The sequence below is a fragment of the Tachypleus tridentatus genome, chromosome 4, assembly GCF_004210375.1.
Source record: "Tachypleus tridentatus isolate NWPU-2018 chromosome 4, ASM421037v1, whole genome shotgun sequence".
In the NCBI taxonomy this organism is placed as follows: domain Eukaryota; kingdom Metazoa; phylum Arthropoda; class Merostomata; order Xiphosura; family Limulidae; genus Tachypleus; species Tachypleus tridentatus.
This window is the reverse complement of record NC_134828.1, coordinates 19588353-19610891: the sequence shown is the minus strand read 5'-3', so window position 1 is coordinate 19610891 and position 22539 is coordinate 19588353. Positions and strand designations below refer to the sequence as shown.

General features: G+C 32.0%; 1 protein-coding gene across 1 annotated transcript; it reads left to right on the top strand.

Annotated features, from left to right (window-relative positions):
- Window positions 1–4259: 4259 nt before the first annotated feature.
- Window positions 4260–6067, top strand: LOC143248249 (solute carrier family 35 member G1-like). The gene is made up of 2 exons (XM_076496665.1): window positions 4260–5193; window positions 5840–6067. Exons 1-2 carry the CDS (start codon window positions 4291–4293, stop codon window positions 5936–5938), a joined length of 1002 nt encoding a protein of 333 aa, XP_076352780.1. The 5' UTR covers window positions 4260–4290; the 3' UTR covers window positions 5939–6067.
- The last annotated feature ends 16472 nt before the right edge of the window (window positions 6068–22539 follow it).

Sequence of the window (22539 nt, the reverse complement as noted above, 5' to 3'; positions counted from 1 at the left end):
AATATATACTTTAACATCATCATCCAGGTGAGGCTACTACAATGTATTATAATATATACTTTAACATCATCATCCAGGTGAGGCTACTACAATGTATTATAATATATACTTTAACATCATCATCCAGGTGAGGCTACTACAATGTATTATTAAAATATACTTTAACATCATCATCCAGGTGAGGCTACTACAATGTATTATAATATATACTTTAACATCATCATCCAGGTGAGGCTACTACAATGTATTATAATATATATTTTAACATCATCATCCAGGTGAGGCTACTACAATGTATTATAATATATACTTTAACATCATCATCCAGGTGAGGCTACTACAATGTATTAAAATATTTACTTTAACATCATAATCCAGATGAGGCTACTACAATGTATTATAATATATACTTTAACATCATCATCCAGGTGAGGCTACTACAATGTATTATAATATATACTTTAACATCATCATCCAGGTGAGGCTACTACAATGTATTATAATATATACTTTAACATCATCATCCAGGTGAGGCTACTACAATGTATTATAATATATACTTTAACATCATCATCCAGGTGAGGCTACTACAATGTATTATAATATATACTTTAACATCATCATCCAGGTGAGGCTACTACAATGTATTATAATATATACTTTAACATCATCATCCAGGTGAGGCTACTACAATGTATTATAATATATACTTTAACATCATCATCCAGGTGAGGCTACTACAATGTATTATAATATATACTTTAACATCATCATCCAGGTGAGGCTACTACAATGTATTATAATATATACTTTAACATCATCATCCAGGTGAGGCTACTACAATGTATTATAATATATACTTTAACATCATCATCCAGGTGAGGCTACTACAATGTATTATAATATATACTTTAACATCATCATCCAGGTGAGGCTACTACAATGTATTATAATATATACTTTAACATCATCATCCAGGTGAGGCTACTACAATGTATTATAATATATACTTTAACATCATCATCCAGGTGAGGCTACTACAATGTATTATAATATATACTTTAACATCATAATCCAGGTGAGGCTACTACAATGTATTATAATATATACTTTAACATCATCATCCAGGTGAGGCTACTACAATGTATTATAATATATACTTTAACATCATCATCCAGGTGAGGCTACTACAATGTATTATAATATATACTTTAACATCATCATCCAGGTGAGGCTACTACAATGTATTATAATATATACTTTAACATCATCATCCAGGTGAGGCTACTACAATGTATTATAATATATACTTTAACATCATCATCCAGGTGAGGCTACTACAATGTATTATAATATATACTTTAACATCATCATCCAGGTGAGGCTACTACAATGTATTATAATATATACTTTAACATCATCATCCAGGTGAGGCTACTACAATGTATTATAATATATACTTTAACATCATCATCCAGGTGAGGCTACTACAATGTATTAAAATATATACTTTAACATCATCATCCAGGTGAGGCTACTACAATGTATTAAAATATATACTTTAACATCATCATCCAGGTGAGGCTACTACAATGTATTATAATATATACTTTAACATCATCATCCAGGTGAGGCTACTACAATGTATTATAATATATACTTTAACATCATCATCCAGGTGAGGCTACTACAATGTATTATAATATATACTTTAACATCATCATCCAGGTGAGGCTACTACAATGTATTATAATATATACTTTAACATCATCATCCAGGTGAGGCTACTACAATGTATTATAATATATACTTTAACATCATCATCCAGGTGAGGCTACTACAATGTATTATAATATATACTTTAACATCATCATCCAGGTGAGGCTACTACAATGTATTATAATATATACTTTAACATCATCATCCAGGTGAGGCTACTACAATGTATTATAATATATACTTTAACATCATCATCCAGGTGAGGCTACTACAATGTATTATAATATATACTTTAACATCATCATCCAGGTGAGGCTACTACAATGTATTATAATATATACTTTAACATCATCATCCAGGTGAGGCTACTACAATGTATTATAATATATACTTTAACATCATCATCCAGGTGAGGCTACTACAATGTATTATAATATATACTTTAACATCATCATCCAGGTGAGGCTACTACAATGTATTATAATATATACTTTAACATCATCATCCAGGTGAGGCTACTACAATGTATTATAATATATACTTTAACATCATCATCCAGGTGAGGCTACTACAATGTATTATAATATATACTTTAACATCATCATCCTGGTGAGGCTACTACAATGTATTATAATATATACTTTAACATCATCATCCAGGTGAGGCTACTACAATGTATTATAATATATACTTTAACATCATCATCCAGGTGAGGCTACTACAATGTATTATAATATATACTTTAACATCATCATCCAGGTGAGGCTACTACAATGTATTATAATATATACTTTAACATCATCATCCAGGTGAGGCTACTACAATGTATTATAATATATACTTTAACATCATCATCCAGGTGAGGCTACTACAATGTATTAAAATATATACTTTAACGTCATCATCACGTTTCAAAATTTATTTCTTAAATCACTTTCACCTTTCTTTGGTTTCGAAGTGTAAAATCACTTATTGAATATTTTCAGATCGAATTCCCAATTATTAATTAATACCCCTTTTCCTTTCATGAATCATTCGTAACTATAACTTTTAAATATTTCGTTCATTTTGTTTTTCTATTTAAAAAGTTTTTCTCCTCCTTCACTTCATTTAAGTTTTGGTCAACAGATGTCACTACTTTTTGACTCCTCTGAAATGAGGTTTTACAGTCTTAACCTGATTTGTATTTATACGGTTTACTCTCAAACGCATGTCATTTTATTTTTTCATTGAGAAGACAGTCTCGATATTGTTATATAACTCCAAACTAAAGCAAGCGAAATCGTCATTTCACATATTTATTTGAAAGGTTCAAGTATTGATGTAAAGACAAGAGCTACGTTTGATGTTTGAAGTTTTATTGGAAAAATTCTTTTACTGTTTTCAGTAAGTAACTTTTATTTTGTCTCCAAGGAATTTTTTTAACATCAGACACAGTAATCTGAAGTATTTATTCCAATTCAGTTTATACTTTGTTTTGTATTGAAATATGTTAATTTACCATGAGATTAGTGTGGTATAGATAAGAGTTTGTGTGACAGAATACTTTAGATATAAACATAAAAGAGCACATGAAGAAGTTATCAAACTTGCAAACAGAATGACATAAAAAAATCTAACTACATCATAGTTTTATACTACATATGGTATACAACAAAACAAGTAAAACTCTCTGTCTGGATGTTGTTATCAAAATGTCTAGTTCATCTACGTTTGCCGCAAAGAACAGATGGCGGTAAATTCCAGGTGATTTATTTAAGAATTTCGTCTAGCACTTAACAAGTTATCACTAGATTAGAAAAGTTTATATTCACTGATAAACAAAGGTTTTCATATATAATTCCCTTCCACTTGGAGTTATTCATGTTGTGAAAAAACGAATAAGACACACATCGATAAATAAAATATCCACAGTACCATACACTAAAATATAATATAATATCCACAGTACCATACACTAAAATATAATGAAATATCCACAGTACCATACATAAAAATATAACAAAATATCCACAGTAACATACACTAAAATATAATAGAATATTCACAGTATCATATACTATTATAAAATAATTCAAGAGTATTTTAAAACAAGGGTCATTTGAAGAATAATGAAAATCAATATAATTAAAGCTTTTTATATCTAAGACACGGGAAACAAATAGTACGTCTCCGATCTACAAAACCATTTGTGATAACAGGATAATTGATAACCAGGGACGGCAACATGATTTTCTAATGAACGAGGGTTCTCATTTTTAATGTACCAAAAGAAAGTCGTAGGTTGTATTTGTGAACCAAACAAAGAGTATTTATAGTTGTAATATTGAAATAATATTGTAATGTTTACTGTGTAAAATGTGGTGGTTAGTGAGTGAACAACAATCACCAAATAATAATTTAATTTATTATTGTTTTAAATGTTAGAAATAAGTGTTCAGCTATTTCTTTAGTTTTGACTTATTCTACTATATGTTTCTCTGAACACATATTAAAAACTTACCACTATATTTTATTTTTGTATATTATTCTAGATTGTCCGAACAAAGTTCACTATAAATCAGGAAAAATATGAAAAACAGGAATACGGAAAGAGGAAACACTTCCTTTGAAGTGTCAAAGACATTTGGATCTCCCTTTCAGAAAATCAAATTTCCTGGTATTGGAATTATTCTAACTGTATTTCAGTGTATTGCTCAATGTATTCAATGGATGCTGGTTAAACTTACTCCAGGTGTCTCCAGACAGGTTATTTTGATTTACCGTGGAATATACATGGCTGCTTTCTGTGTACCAATTATTTTACATAGCCGTCACTCTTTCTTCCCAAAGATTCTGTTCCAGTATTTAATAATATGCATCCGAGGAATTACTGGAACGATAGGTATATTGTTCTTGTATAATTCGTTAAACTTCTTGCCACTAAGCGATGTTACAGTCCTTACAAAGACAGAAATTATATTCACTGTAATTCTAGCTTTTTTCATTCTGCGAGAAACAATACATTTTATTGACGTAATAGCCATCCCGTTAGCCATTGTTGGGATCATCTTAATTAGTTGTCCATCTTTTATTTTTGGAGGATTGGACAGTAAATTGGATACACAATCTCGAATTTTTGGATCGTTACTAGCTGTTGGTTACGGTTTTTTCTCCTCGTTGTCGACCATCATAGTGCGTAGGATAAAATCTTTAAACTATGCTGTGGTTATCTTCCATTACTGTGTCATCCAGACTCTACTGTTATGCACTTATCAGTTTATTGTTAACGAGACTGTATTTTCAGAATGTGGAACTGTGATTTGGTTTATATTTGGAATTGGAATACTTAGTTTTTTCACTCACTATTTTTATGTTAACGCCCTCTACGTTGAAAAGGCTTGTTGTGTGGCTTTAGTGGGTTCCTTAGAAATTGTTTTTTCTTTTATCTTTCAAATCACGATAACTGGTGAAGATATAACTTTGTCGAGTGTGGTAGGTGCAGTGTTCATTACATTAGCAGTAGTAATGAAAGCATGTCTTCAATGGTATTCTGAAAGTCCTGATAGTTTTTGGAAAGCTTTGAACAAAATAGGCTTAAGATACTTTAATAATTAATAGAAGCTTCGACTAATTTCTCTATACAGGAGTAATATGATCGATATTGAAATTCATAATATCAATTCTTAAAGTGTATTTGGAAAAGTGTTTTTTAATCAACGTCATACTTTTAATGAATCTTTATTTATTAAGATTAATAACCATTAATTAATAAGAAATTATAAAATTAATAAGAAAAAATGTTGAAACCTTTATTTATGTAATCAAAATGCATGAAAAAGTATAAATAAATATTCTGTAACATAAATATTGTTGTTAATATTTTCTAAAAATTGATCTCTGAGGTCATTCATAGAAACCAAAAAACATATTTGGAAACAAATAAAATAATATTATTACACAGAATTTATATAAATCTCACAGTTGAAATATCTAAAGACTAAACACAGTTTTAGATAGAAATTTACATTGTAGGACTTTGGATTGTTTTTGTTTTTCATACCATTAAAGTACAGAAACTTTATTATATCATTTGTTAGAATGAGACCCTTAACGCAAGCTCTGACTGGTTTCTTCATAGGAGGTGAGGAGCAAAGAGCTCAATGAGGTGGAAACAATGATGCTGTACTTACAAAATATGGAACCAGAGGGGCGTGTAGCTAGTCTTACATTGCTGTGAGTCATAGTTCCACAAAGTGGAATCAGATCGTGCATAACTATAGGAAAGCGTGTAATGATGAAGTAATCACTGCTGAGAATTCATGAACCAACCACAAGAGAAAAATGTAGATCAATAAATATCAACATATCATCATATCTCTAGTAATGATAAAAACCTAAGATTAACATTACATCTAGTTTATATACTATTTTACATAATCCTGAAGAGAATGAAGTGAAGTGATTAGTTCTGTTAAGGCATTACAGGTGGATCATATAACTTAGAAGATATTATCATATAAACTATCAGCTTACAGTTAGAGCTACCACTAATAAAATTAATTGTATTACGTAGATTTTACCATTAAATGCAAACAAATTATATTGTTAATTCATATCCATAATCATTTAAAGAGTTGCTTCAAAGGAAAATTATTACTGGAATGATGCAACTGTAATAACACTGTTACGACAGTCATGCTTTACTTACATTGAATACGTTTTCTATTCAATTTTATAGCCAATACTATTTTACCTTATTTGCATAAAATAATGTTCACATTATCTGTTGTAACATAATTATTTATATCTCTACATATTTACCACACATAATAATTTAACATTGAAACTTACAAACACATAATGCATATTTGAATATTTATAAATATTGTCTGGTGTTATTGGTCACATATATATTTATCCCACTTTCTATGTTTGTAACACCATTATTATAAATATCCCTAATTTCGAGACGGTTGCATACCTATAAGTCAAGTGATCTCACTACAAATTGTATGGTCAACAAAACAAGTCGTATTTATCGACCACACAAAATCAGTTTGTAAAAACATTCATATAAATTCACTTAAACAGCATTTCAGAATTCATCGAAGTGATTGCCTCTTATTCCCCAGAGATCATAAGTCAAAGGGGTATGACCTGTCTTGGCCATGTTTCAGAGTTAAAGAGCCTTGATCGTATTTGAAGATGTCAAGTAAGGAAGAGACAAACGCTATCCACTTTTACAGTGATTTCGCAAAAATCAATTGAAACGTTCTGTTGATGATAAATCGGGGTACAACGAGAAGCCTCTTGTCTCTAGTAAGTCTACTGAAAGTAAGTCAAGTCATGAACTCGTATTCAAGGTTTCACACTAAGGTCGTATTTGTTCGTGACCAAGGGTCCGTTAGACATAGAAAAGCACTGTAATATTTGATAGCGTAATTCCTCTCTTCTTTAAAACCATTAGTCTTCTTTGAAACCATTGGTGGAATATTATCTGTTCCAGATGTCTTATCATGTGTTATTTTTACGAGGTGTACGTATGTGAACATTAAATATCTGATGTGCATTGGTATAGAAAATTAGCAACGAAAACATTATTAAAGGGTTTTAACTTTTATACTATAGCCATAGAATTTAGATGAACTGTTTCTTGTCATCACCCCATGGAATCGATATAGCCGTATCAAGCATCTATATTTAAGGTAGTTGCTTAATTTCATTTCACTTAATCCTAACCATTCTTTAATTAGAATAATTTCATACAATTTAGTAAATTTTGCTGAAAAGTTGGTAATGAAAAAGCAATAATAACCATCTTCCCGTTTGATTCTTTTGAAAACTTGAGCAAGAAACTGTTAATATAGTTTGTTCTGCCTAGCCAATATACATGTATTTGCCCTTTTTTTACCTTAATTTTAGCTGTTTTAAATCAGCCATCTTTAATCCAAATGACAAAAGTTTAAAAACGGGGAACGGTTTAATTAACAGGTAATTTTGTTCACCAGTTCCTAAATAAGAAATGTTAATGAAAATGTTCCCCTCTTAGTAATACCGGGGTAAGTCTGCGGACCTACAACGATAGAAGTCTGCTATTGATACCCGTGGTGAGCAGAGAACAAATAGCTCATTAACTTAAAAACAAAACAAATTAAAACATATAATGTTTGGTTTTGAAATGGTTTATTCCACACTTAAAAATATAAATTTTCCATTCCCTTTGTAAACTCCTAAAAACAGTCCAATGTGAAATGCCCATTCCTTTACACTTTTAACATGCTTTATTAAATCCTGATCACCATTTAAGCAGCCCATTTCAGTGGTCTGTTAGATGTCATTCCTATGAGGATCGAATGTACGGATGGAACATGGAGGCTGTATGTATTGTGCATTCTGAATACAATTTGGCATAGTGACTACTGAATAACATGCCACGTTTATCACACATGGAAGGTCACCATGCTGACAGTATTCTACAACTGGATGGAAGCTAGATTGTAATGCAATCGGTTAATCATTATGAGGCCAGTTTAGTGCCACAGTTTGAGAGGATCATTTGATGACTAACAGCGTCCTGGATGGCAGTACATCACTACATTAAGATAGAGCCATTCATATGAACCCAGATTGATAGTAAGACTTCACGTGATTCGTCAGGACTACTTGACCACCATAAAAGCATCTTTGACTAGTTAGGAACCAAGACTTCACTTTAGCACATCATCAAACCAGAATGTAATAATATTGGCAGCAAGAGAGATGATTTAGGTCTTCTTAAAACAAAGCCATATGGTGCTATCTGCTATGTCCACTGAGAGAGAGTGAAACACTGTTCTATTCACAGATGAGTCACGTTTTCGTATTGTCGGGTCTGATGGACTTCAACTTGTCTGGAGAAGAGAAGGAAAACAATATGACGACAGACCAATCACTGGAGTGTCCCTAGTGACGTGGATTGAGGAGGCAACCACAGAATTTCACATACAGAGGAACCTGAATGCTTAACGTGTTAAAACCCCACGTAATTTCCTTCCTCAGAGACCACCCTGACGTCACTGTATTGTAGCTGGACAATGCTTGTTTACACTCTGCACGTATCCATGCAGAATATGTTGTCGTAATTATATGATCATTATACTTACCACTACCTTCACTGGACTGAAGATATATGGGATGAGGTAGGCTTCAACACCTTTAAAGATTACAAAGAGAGCAGATAACAGTTGATCTAGATATTGCAGGACAAGTGGCGTGGGATTTTTCAATATAAAACAAGACATCTGGTGACCAGTAGTCTCCAGTGATCACCACAGAACAGATAACAACTCATCCAAATACAGCAGGACGAGTGGCAGAAGAGTCATCAATATGGGATAAGAAATCTATTGGCCAGTAATCTCCAGAGATTACCAGAGAACAGATATCAGCTCACCCATGTACTGCAAGACGAGTGGCAGTATATTTTTCAATACAGGATAAGACGTCTGGTAAGCAGTATGAGACGTATGACCATGGAACTCTTTGTTTACATTATTGAACAAAAAAAAAACAACAACAAATAACTGTCAGGTGTTTCGGTTTAAATATGTGAGGCCCCATTACTTAAAAACAGAGATAACCAGGGTTGTCAGAAAATTTCTTTCTCTTCACCCCACTCATAAGTTTGGTATTTTGATCATGCAACCCGAAAAAAAAATATATAATAAAATAATACAATAATAATAATTCTAAACAAAACAACCATTTCTTGAAAAGGCTGGCAAGCCAGCAACTCCAGAAAAACCAACAGACCCGATGTGTGAATATTACAGAAATCAACGGCTGATGTGGGCCTCAGGGCCCTTTACCGAATGATGTGGGTATCAGGGCCCTTCAACGGCTGATGTGGGACTCAGAGCTCTTCAACGAGTGATGTGGGACTCAGGATCTTTCAGGGCAGGAGGGGGATTCGAAGATCCTATGATAAGATTTTGATGTAGGGGATACAGAAGAACCCAACTTTTACTTGTCTGTCTCTAATTATTCCCTGGAGTGCCTGAGCTATACGACAGAAGTTACGGTTCCTTTCTTTGTAAAAGATGTAAAAACAATATACAAACATTTACGATTATGGCTCTAGGTATTACGTAAGTAATAAGGAGACTGGTGGATGTGTGTGGTGTTTCAGCCATTGCTGGGAATTGTCGAGTTAGTGTGTTTTAGCATTGAGCTAGTATTTTTTAGCTGAATATTTTCTCACTAACATGGAGTAGAATATTAAGGGGTAGTCGATATGCCACGTTTATTATCTGGTATTGTATATTCTTTAATCGTTTTCTGAGGCGACTGGACATGTTTCAAGTGATTCTTGTTTTTAAATATTCTTGCCTTAATTTATATACGGTATAATACTGTGGATATTTTGTTGTATTTTAGAATACAGCACTTTGGATATATTATTATATGTCAGTGTATGTTACTGTGTATGATTTGCTATATTTTAGAGTATTGAAATGTGGTTATTTTATAAAAAAAATTTATATGGTACTGCGGATATTTTCATGTATTTTAGTGCAATATTTTGTGGACATTTTAGTATATTTTTGTGTATGGTACTGAGGATGTTTTATTACATATTATAGTATGGTACTCGAGATATTTCATTATATTTTAGTATTTGGCATCATGGATATTTTGATATATTTTAGTATATGGCACTTTGGATATTTTATTGTATATCAGTCTACGGTACTGTGGATATTTTGTTACATTTTATTATATTTTAGTATATGATAGTGTGAATATTTTAATATTTTTCAGTAAATGGTACTGTAGTTATTTTATTATATTTTAGTATGTGGTAATGTGGATATTTTATTTACCGACCTGTGTCTTTTTGTTTCTTTCACAACCTGAATAACTACAACTGGAGGGTAATTATATCTGAAAAACCTTCATTTACCAGAGGATCTAGCTTTTCTAAGTGTTAGACTTAAATAAATCTCCCAGAATTTACTATCATCTCATGTTTGAGACCGATAATCCATAAACTGTTTTTGAAACATCATTCAGACAAACAGTTTTATTATGTTAATCTAATAAATGAAGTAAATTCTCAGTATTTCTCTATATATATTATTTTGTCTAGAACAAGAGAACAGTTCCAACAACTGTATAGAATTATATTAACGTCAGTTCCTTTTTCAATATATCTACATATGGCTGTACATTTGTTGAAAACACGATAATTATAAACAAACATAACAACATGCTGTAAAACACATGTGGATCTAAAACTTGGATGACTCATGTTTGTGAATGTGTAATTTATCATAAAACGGATGGTACTTCAAGTGGATTTCTCGTTATCAACTACGACGTGTAATTTACTCACATCTGTTCCGATGATTTTTTTTGTTTACTTTAGTGTCAACGAACAGTGGGATTAACCGTCACATTGTATTGTCCTCATGTCTGACAAAACATATATGTTTGGATAAATGGGGATACTATACCGTGACCTTAAGACTACGGGTCAAGCACATTAGCCAAATGGTCCATGTTACATTACACTCGATATTGTTTTCATCGTTTGTCATTCTGTTTGCAAGTTTCATAACTTCTTTATGTGTTAGTTTATGTTTGTCCCTGAAACATTCTGTCACACACTCTTATCTTCACGAAACAATCTGATGGTAAATAAACACATTTCAATACTAAACAAAACAAAAACTGGATAACAGTAAATATATCAAGTTAATGTGTAAAATGGCAAAACATGGGTCTTATTTTTACATCAAGATCGGAACTCTTAAAATAATAAATAAATTACACTGACCTAAATAACACCTTGTTTCAGCCTTTTATTCGGCTGGTATTGATTTTAATTTTTATTGATTGATTGTTTGAATTAAGTACAAAGCTACACAATGATCTATTTGTGCTCCGCTTAACACACCTATCGAAACTCGGATTTTTAATGGTGGGTGTTCGCAGATATAATGCTGTGCCATTGGAGGACATTAACTCTTGAAAGAAACACTATCAGTTATTGTATCCGTTAATAAAAGACACCATCACTAATCCATCTATTAATCGAAACCCCATTATTGCAGCCATTAACTATAAATCACTGTATCGATTATCCAAAGATAGTACGACTTGTTCTATCTTTTAAAAACACCATCAACAATATGATAAATGAAGTAAACAACAAAGAGAATATAAACAATAAAAACACTGTAAACTCTATGATAATTGAAAACCTAAGAAACAGTATACAAACATTAAAAATACTATCAACTCTATGTTAAGTGGTGTACACAACAAACATTAAAATACTATGAGCTCTATCTTAAGTGGAGTACACAACAAATATACAAACATTAAAACACAATCAACTCTGTGTTATGTGGAGTACACAACAAATATACAAACATTAAAACACAATCAACTCTGTGTTATGTGGAGTACACAACATATATACAAAGATTAAAAACAGTATTCATTACAAAATAAGTGGAGTGCATAATAAACATTAAAAACACTATCAATTCTATGCTAAGTAAAGTACACAACAAACAGAATACAAACATAAGAAATACCATCAACTCTATGGGAAGTCATACATAACAAACAGAACAGAAACATTAAAAACACGATGGTCTTTATGTTAAGTAGTGAACAACGTAAACTGTTTTTGAAAAATAACAATAACAAGAGAGAAAAACTTCTCTTGTTATATCTTGTTATAATATTCTGATAAACAGACTGAAACCAGGCGGTCAATAAGAAGTATATTTTATTTTCACTCAGCCCAAGATAGAACGTGACACCTTGGTTACCGACTCGTAACAATCTTGACTGAATGTGGATTGAAGAAACAATTTAAAAATCTTTTTTTGTTGACAGATTCTGAAGACCATGTCAACTTTTTAACTTTTGTACTCGGTTATTTTTATTTTAGTTACTAAAAATTATCAGTTATTTATTTTGAACAACACGGAAGTTTCACAAAACAGATAAAAAACATGTCACTAACATTTGAAGACAAATTTCCAAAAGTTCGACTTTCGTAAGACAGATGTTTGTGAATCCAACACATGTGTATCAGCGTATCTTTCAAAAGACACACCTGTGTCAAAACACGGTAGCTGTAACTTACTGTGGAATATCACAGTGCATGTTTCTCTCAATTTTTATTTAACGGAAATAATTTTAACTTTGTAGATATTCAAGATCTGGGAAGCCAGACATTTTAAAACCAGTCAAATCCATCTTGCCGACTGCGTGGAGGTTGTTTGCTTGTTTTGAATATTACGAAAATCCACACGGGGGCTACCTACTTTAACAACGCCAATTTAGGCTATCTACGTTAACAGTCGCTAATTTAGCAGTGTAAAACTAGACGGAAGGCAGCCACTCATCAACATCTACCGCCAACACTTGGGCTACTTTTTTACCAATGAACAGGAGGATTGATCGTAATATTATAACGCTCCAACGGCTGAAAGGGCCTGCATATTTGGTGTGACAAGGATTCGAACTCACAACTTCAGATTGCGAGTCGAGCGCCATAACCGCGAGTCCATCCTTGGTCAATGTGGAGAACGAACCTTCTATTTCTCTTTCTATGTTCCTTAACTTAGAAATGACCACTTGAGATACAGTGGTCAAGGTAAATAATATACACATCACATTTTCCTACCATCATGGATATTCATCTAGTGATACATTTTCAGGTTTCCTTCACTTGTTTTTATTATTATTCACCCACGTTTTAAATAACACTGGGGTGAACATGATCCCCCTCTCGTTTTTCTATTTTCAACACCACCCATCCACCACCAACCCCCAACCACCAGCCCGCGGCTTGACTCTAGCGGAAGAAGGATCTGTTTCAATACAACCCTTATCAACAACACCCCTTCACACACCTGTCGAGCACATGGAAGAAAAGTCATTAAGGCTATTAATGCAATCTGCTGTAGCTAACACAGTTCTGAGACAGAACTTTTCACTCACTATATAATCATAAAATTTAACCCTATACATTCACGGCCACATCATCAGACTCCAATTTATTTTCACACTCAACAGAGAGATGTAAACTTTAACTAATAAAGAAAAAGAATTGCATCAAAGAACTAAAATTACAGCAGTAGAACAAAGGGTGGGATAACTTTTGTCAATCTATAGACGAAAACGACTCTTCCACCTTTAAAAAAAAATTACATCTATATGAAAAACTCTCAAAACACTGACCTACGTAAAGTTACCATTTGTGGTGTACTAGCTTTCATACACACAAAATTAACACAATAGCCAACACTCACCTAAGAAAAGTTACCTTTTAATGTAATAACTCTCACACAGATGACAATAACACAAGTGCCAACACTTACTCAGCAGAAAAATAACCAACATTTGGCAAAAACAAGCAACAAAATATTACATTACAGTTAACACCAAATTTATTCAAAAACCAGGCACAAAACAGAAGTCTATACTATGTAAAAACAACACTGACGAACAGAACACCAACATTATTTACAAAATATAATAACTGCCACAACTTCTGTATTGGAGAAACAAGCAGAAAAATGGAAACCAGATTCAAAGAACATAAAAAGTCACCTTCACACCTTTGCGAAAATAGCAAGTCATATAAACACAACATAACCATAGAAAACACTCGTACTAAATAAAGAAACAAACATAAACAAACGTAAAATTAAAGAAGCCCTGGGATTCTCTTTTACCATCGAATAGTGGGATTGGTTGTGACTATGTAGCTCCTTCACAGGTAAAAGGACGAATTTCTTTGGTGGGACAGTGATTGGAACCTACGATGATCAGAATACTAGTTAATCGCGCTTACCACCTGGTCATACTCGACCAAATATGGTAGACAGAACATTGACGCTGTGTTAGAGAATATAGCATGCGTTCCTGTTGTACAACATACAGAGTGGAAGATAACATGAGTAAAGGCAGATGATCAGATGGAATCTTATAAAAGCCTATATACTGAGAACATTGTAGGTTCTAATGATGCATGTGATATGGTACAAACAAGACCCACAGAAATGTCCTTGTCCCATACCAGAAGATATTATTTATGAAGCAGTTGCTAAGCAAATGCCCGAGTAGAGCAGAGAAGGTAGTGTGTGAATATAATAACATTTACGAATTTCTATTTTAGTCTGTGTAACTTGTTTTGAGCATTTGTTCGTGAAGATCACTTCTTTGCTTAGACTTTCTCTATACTTGTTGTAAAGTTACGCCTCATCTTGTGTCCCATTTTAAAAGGTATGAATTTTTTTGATTTTCCAGAAATGGTGTGAGAAAATCGAAATTTCCAGAACAATAAGGTACCCAAGTTTACTGTATCTGTCAGTCTTGAAATAACATCACTGTAAAAGAAACATTGTTCCAGGAAAGTATACTAGTAGATGTTGATAAACTATTGATTTAAAGTATTGTATTTTGATCAGATTAACATATCTTATGACAGGAAAAACGTTATCACATCCTTACTAGGGTTTCAAGAAGAACAGAAACCACAGACAGTTCAAACGAGGTTGTTTTGAAAGAAGGTCTAACCATAAATGTATATCAACCAGAATTATCCACCTTCAGTATATTATTTAGGCAAAATATCTAGCCAGTTCACAGATAGTACACTGGCAACATGTAAACGTTTTTGATAAGCCTGTTCTGGCTTTTTTAAATTTGGTGGTATGATTCATGTTCATCATCCGAAGTATTTGGAGAGTGGGATTAACAGTTGAAGAACGACTATCTTTTCCAAACAGAACACATAATGAGGTGGTGCAGTAAATGTTTTGGCAACTATTTCTTGTGATGAAAACTGCTCTTCATATCTTCCAGCGAAATATCAATGACATCTCCTTCTAACATCACATGTAGATAATATTTCTACATATTTAAGTTTACGTTGAACAATAACTCTGTGTTACATTTACAGTACATACTTTAAAGTAGGAAGTTACAAGATCGATATGGCCAGTAAAGCCTACATATTTTAATCATATTTACAACTGTTGTTTTGAACTGACCCAGAAACTCGCTAACAACAGTCCTAAATAAACTATTGTTGGTGAAGTGCAGATCCTTCTTGTGATAAGCTGGGATGAACTTACGATGAAGTATATCAATAACCTTACCTACAGCATTCAATGTCTATTTGCATAGTATGGCAACAATGGACTTAAATAGCGACTTTCAGTATTGAAAGTTAAGCTTTAACGAATATCAGTATCTCTCTTTTGACCAATTAGTGGTTCGAATATTTTATTTGCAGTGAAAATGTATCAAAGCCTTCCCTTTCATTGTTACCATAGAATTTTCTTTTCTTTTGAAACTCACTAGTTCCTCCAGAATTACAGTTTTCTGTAGAACAGTTGTACTTATGACAATTTCAGATCTACAACTGTGAGACTGAACTTGTGTTTATCGTGAAGAACTGATGAATGAAGATACATTATTTGTCAACGTGTTAAGGTTAGCTCATTAGTTATGGTCCATAATTGAAATGGAGAATGCCATGTGAAACTAAGTCTCAGGATTTCCCAGTAATGTAAAATTGTATATGTTGTCTTATCGCGACACAAGGTGTCACTGAAACCACCTGCAGCTGTCTCTATTACTGCTCAAGAAAGAAGTCCCTGACCAATAAGAGGATATGGTGAGATGTTCTATTAGTGGATTCACCTTTACTACCCAGAATTGATGCTACATACATTATCATCTGCACTGAAAGAACTATATTCGCTTTATCTTTGGACCCTCAAACTGGTAAGTTAAGTACTGGGAAATATAAATAGCATGGGTATTATATAATGGGTATGACTACAATACTATCCCTCAACCAAAAAATTGTTGATAAAATCAAATGTTTCCATCACCACAAACCCGCAATGGGTCAAAAAATAGATATTGAGAGTCGTTAAAGCTTCACTTTAAACACTGAAAGAAACTATTTAAGTGCATACTTGGCCAAGATGTTCAGCATTTCATCTAACTCAGCAAAATCTTAATAAAACACACATAACATCAAATTATTAACATTATATCAATTTGTGTTAAACATTAAGTACTTGGTTGGTCCTTCTTGCATCCTAATAACTTCTGCAAGGAGATATTGCATGCTGTAGATAAGGTTAGTGGTATACTTCATCGTTAATTCATCTCAGCTTATCGCTAGAAGGCTCTGCAACTCACCTACAATAGCTTATTTAGAGCTTTTGTTAGCGATTTTGTTGTTCACTTCTACCCAACAGTTGTCAATGGGAATAAGATGTGGAGGCTCTACTGGCCATGTCGATCTTGTAACTTCCTACTCTAAAATATGTACTCCAAGTGAAATGTCATTATAATACTGGAACACAAAGTTATTGTTCAACTTTAATCTAGCATATATTAAAAATATTATATACATGTGATGTAAGAAGGAGGTCCCGTTGACATTTCGCTGGAGGATATGAAGAGCAGTTTTTTCACCACGAGAAATAACTGCCAAAACATTTACTGCACCACCTCTTTATGTGTTCTCTATGGAAATGACAGTCGTCCTTCAACTGTTAATCCCATTGTTGGCTTGCTATCTTGCCAGAATAACATAGTGAAGGTAGATAATTCTGGTTGATATACATTAATTGTTAGCCCTTCTTTCAAAACAACCTCGTTTGAACTGTCTTTCGTTTCTGTTCTTCTTGAAACCCTAGTAAGGATGTGATCACGTTTTTCCTGTCATATGATATGTTAATCTGATCAAAATACAATAATTTCTATCAATAGTTTATCAACATCTACCAGTATACTTTACTGTAACAATGTTTCTTTTAGTGTGATGATCTTTCAAGACTGACAGATACAGTAAACTTGGGTACTCTATTGTTATGGAAATGTCCATTTTATCACACCAATTCTAGAAAATCAAAAAAATCATACCTTTTAATCTGGGGCACATGATAAAACGTAACTCTACAACAAGTTTAGAGTAACTGTCTGAGTAAATAAGTGATCTGTTTAGAAAACACTATGTCAAAAGCATACCCTTTTATACAAAATAGATTTATATGTGTGTTTTAACTAACAAATACTCAAAACAAGTTATACAGACAAAAATAAAAATTCACTAATGTTATTACATTCACACACTACCTTTTGTACTCTACTCGGGCATTTGCTTAGCAACTGCTTCATAAATAATACCTTCTGGTATTGATCAAGGACATTTCTGTGGGTCTTGCATGTACCATATCACATGTATCATTATAATCTGAAAACGTCTCAATATATAGTCTTTAATAAGACACAAGCTTATAATGTGTTTTTACTCAAGTTATCTTCTACTCTGTACGTTGTACAACAGAAACTCATGCATATTATCTGACACAGTCTCGGTGTTCTGTCTACCATATTGGGTCCAGTAAAAGAGCAGTCCAAGAGTTAGCAGTAAGAGATGATGACTAGTTGTATTCTCTCTAACGTTATAGTTGTAAATTAGGGATGACTAATGCAGATAGCCCTTGTGTAACTTTGGGTTAAATTATAAAACAACAACAGATTTGCTGTATATATAAACCACATTTTACTGCGATCTCGGTGGGCCCTAATTTCCACCTTCCACTGGTACACTTCTATCTTGCATTTTTATATTTATAGTGCATCAAGTAATCATTTAACATTGCCAAATACTCTGGTGAATTACTTTGGTAATCTTCCAACGCTGCATAAAGATAGCTAAAGAAGGGTGAGATTTTGTTTTTCATCAGAATATTCACTTTATACTTTGTTAACTAAAGTTGTAGCTTAAGAATTATGTGGTTTTCAAACATTTCTTGTTTTTCAGTAATTTTGCTTTTGATTCTTACCTAAGCCTACATCAGTCTGTAAACCACTTTCTTAGAAACAGAGCAAAGAAGAGTCTGACAATCTTTATGTTAACTGCATATAACAATCCTAAAATTATATTTAAAGTATAGCTGTTATATGATTTAGTGTAAATCACATACTCTGTGTCATCTTTTTATTTTTACATACATTTTAACCTATGTGTAAAATGATCTTGTGATAAATTTGAAATATGTTATTTTTAACTTTAATTGTTATCACAATACACTATTGTAATTGGCAGAAGAATGGTATAACTACCAGTATCAAGAACATACAGACTGTCTTCTTTAATCATCAAAACATGAATCTGTTTCAAAGTTTGATATAAGAAAGGTTTTTAATAAATTGATTCAAACATTTTATTCTTTTGTAAGTTAAGATGTTTTTTTTAATTCATTCAGTATAAAAGTGTCATTAATGAGATAAAATAATTCTGAATTTTCCACATTTACAGTTGATGAGGCTTAGGATGCCACTAAACACAGTATTTATAACAGATAATTGTGTATTTACAGTTGATGAGGCTTAAGATGCCACTAAACTCAGTATTTATAACAGATAGTTGTGTATTGACAGTTGATGAGGTTTAGGATGCCACTAAACTCAGTATTTATAACAGATAGTTGGGCAGAGGTTTTGTGAAAAACTTGTATCTAAATTTAGAAACTTATAACATCAACTGGGTAACAACTTATACTTTAACTACTAGACTCAACTGAACATCACCTGAACAAAAGCAACTTGTGTTTTAAGTTAGATAATTAGTGTTACATCTAATGATTACAATCAGGCACAGTTTGGCCAAACATAAGTTAATTTTTCTGAGAAAAACAGACATCTACGTGAGCTCTATATCTGCTTCATTTCACTTCAATTTCAAAGATCTAAACTCAAGTTAGAAAGTACATTATGATAATATAATAATAATTTGGAAAATAATGATTTATGGGCATAAAAATGATTACATGTCATACCACATGTGTAATATCTGAAGAAGGAAGATGAATGTATCACAACATATAGTATGTTGTTTCCAAACTAAATCACTTTATTATACATATAAATCTTTGTCTGCCAACGTCTTATTACAGACATTTCATTCCACTTTAAAAATTATAATAATGTAAAAGTAATGAGTTGAAGAATTGTGTACTATCTTGTTAACCCAACAAAATTCTGTTACAGCCTTGGGAAGAAAGAATCAAAATATCAGGACAAGGATAACAAGAGGATGAAGTTACTTGTTCTGAATGTTTCCCTACTGTTAGATACAGTAACATGTTACTTGGTCTGAATGTTTCCCTACTGTTAGATACAGTAGCATGTTACTTGGTCTGAATGTTTCCCTACTGTTAGATACAGTAACATGATACTTGGTCTGAATGTTTCCTCACTGTTAGATACAGTAACATGTTACTTGGTCTGAATGTTTCCTTACTGTTAGATACAGTAACATGCTACTTGGTCTGAATGTTTCCTTACTGTTAGATACAATAACATGTTACTTGGTCTGAATGTTTCCTTACTGTTTACATAAAGTAACATGTTACTTAGTCTGAATGTTTCCTTACTGTTTACATAAAGTAACACGTTACTTGGTCTCAATGTTTCCTTACTGTTTACATAAAGTAACATGTTACTTGGTCTCAATGTTTTCTTACTGTTTACATAAAGTAACATGTAACTTGATCTGAATATTTTCTTACTCTTTACATAACCTCTTAAACTTTTCTTTTGACAAATCAATCCTCAGATTTGGGTTCTTCATACTTTGATTTTTTGTTTTTCCCATGATAGACTGATACTGTTTGAGACTATAGTTTACTATCTGTGGTAATGGAGTGGAAAAGAGTGCCCTGGTAATAGAAAACAAATAAAAACTTGTATTTCTGTGAAAGATGAAAATAAGAGAAGTAAAGTTTGACCTGATATATCAAACTGACAGGTTTCACTATAATCATTTATATTCTCCTTTTGTTTTATTTGGTTTTTATTGAATTTTAGAACACAGTTTAAAACTAGTTCTGATATTTTGTATGACATCTTGTGGGATTCTCAGGATTCTGTTGAAAGATAAACTGGATAATCTGTCTGTGGATGATTAACCCTAACTTGTAAAAATACATTACTTTACCACATTGACTTTTTAAACATATTTTTAAACTGTTTATACGTCACATTGCTGATTATTCTAATAGCGTATTGTGTACAGAATCCCTAATTTTGTGTAAGTTATCAAAACTACATCTTGCTCCTAACTGGAAAGTGAAGAAGTTAATTATTTATTTATTTATTCAACATATCTGTATGAATTTATATTCAATTCATAATCTCACACTAGTCTGTCCCCTCTCTACAAATTTCTTGGGATGCCCATGTCAATATTACAATTAATTCCACTAATTACTGATAAGGTGCTTCTGTAATTTATATAGAAATTATATAGTTTCTCCCAGCTTTGTGGGCTAGTTCTCTATAATTGAGTATTGTTACAAACAAAAATTCTTTTGCAGTATGTGGACAATCTGGGCAGCAATCTGAGTGGAAGAATATTATAGATTTTAGGGTTAAGAAGTTTTTAATTATTACTGTCTTAAGAAACTAACAATAAGATGACAGTAATCTGATTATGTATCTTACTGAACAGGTCTTATTTCATCAGAAATCTATGAACAATAAGTAAACTCAAAGAGGAAATGACCATATTGTTTAATTTTATTGAATTATTGTTTCAGTTACATTTAGATTGAGATTAACAAATACAAGAAATATATTTATTATTTTATGACTTACTTTAGTAATTTGAACTTAAGTTTTTTGTTACTGTGTGATATGATGTTTTTCTCAATATAGATGGTTATTGTTTCTTTGAAATTAAGTTTTTATACAGCTGGGGATATTTTTGAGGAAAGGTATTTTCATTAATCTTTTTGATGGATGAAATGCAAAAAACTTAAAATATAGTCAGAAGTAGAAAAACAGAAATCTGTGAGAAACAGTGTTCCAAATAACATAGAATCTGGAGTAGCAGATATAGAGATTTATTTCATACTCTTACGTAGTGGTAACAGAGTCAGTCTAATACAGAATAGAGTAATGGTAGACAAAATAACAGACACAATGTAAAGTGTTTCTAAAGAAAAACATTTTGTATTTATTTTGGAAATTTTAATAGTTATGCAAATGAAGTTTGAAAATTTTGAGAATAAGAAAAGTATATTTATTTTAACATGAAAACAACTTTATATTATAAGCAGTCACTTATTTTACTTGTTGTATTTATGAATGAAAGTTTATTTAACATCCTTAATTAAAAAATTCTCATTTTTATGTTAACAAAGGACGTGTACACTGAAATCTACATTAGGTACTGTGAGTTTTGTTGTGTCTGTACATTAATGGTTACATATTGATTTAACACTCATGGAAGTGTTAATTTCAGTATCTGCTTTTATCTTGTGCATTATTATTATTCTGTAAATCTACAAAATTTGGTATGGAGTATTGAATTTAAGATATTTTATTGTGGTATATTTACTTCTAGAAAATCAGAAACAGAATATATTTTAAAATTTCTGGAGAGTTAAATGTGACATCCAGTGTTTTATTATATTACACCAGTCATCTGCAGTGATATTAGGTTTGTTATGAGCTTTGTTTCTTGCCTTCTGCTTTTTGGCAACAGACAAAATCCATTGTAAATCCACATCAGCCAATGTGGCATGACATTTTGTCAGACAACACTAAGTAAACAGTGTTTTTTTTTCTTAATTGTAAAATTTCTATTTTTGACTTTTTTATTAGAATCAATTAATTGAGATAATGAAGTTACTTGAACAGTATCAAAGTGTTTTATAAACTTTAGATATGAATGTGGAACTACAACGTAAGTATGTCCTTGTATTTTATCTTTCTTTCTTGTTTGTCTCTAGGACA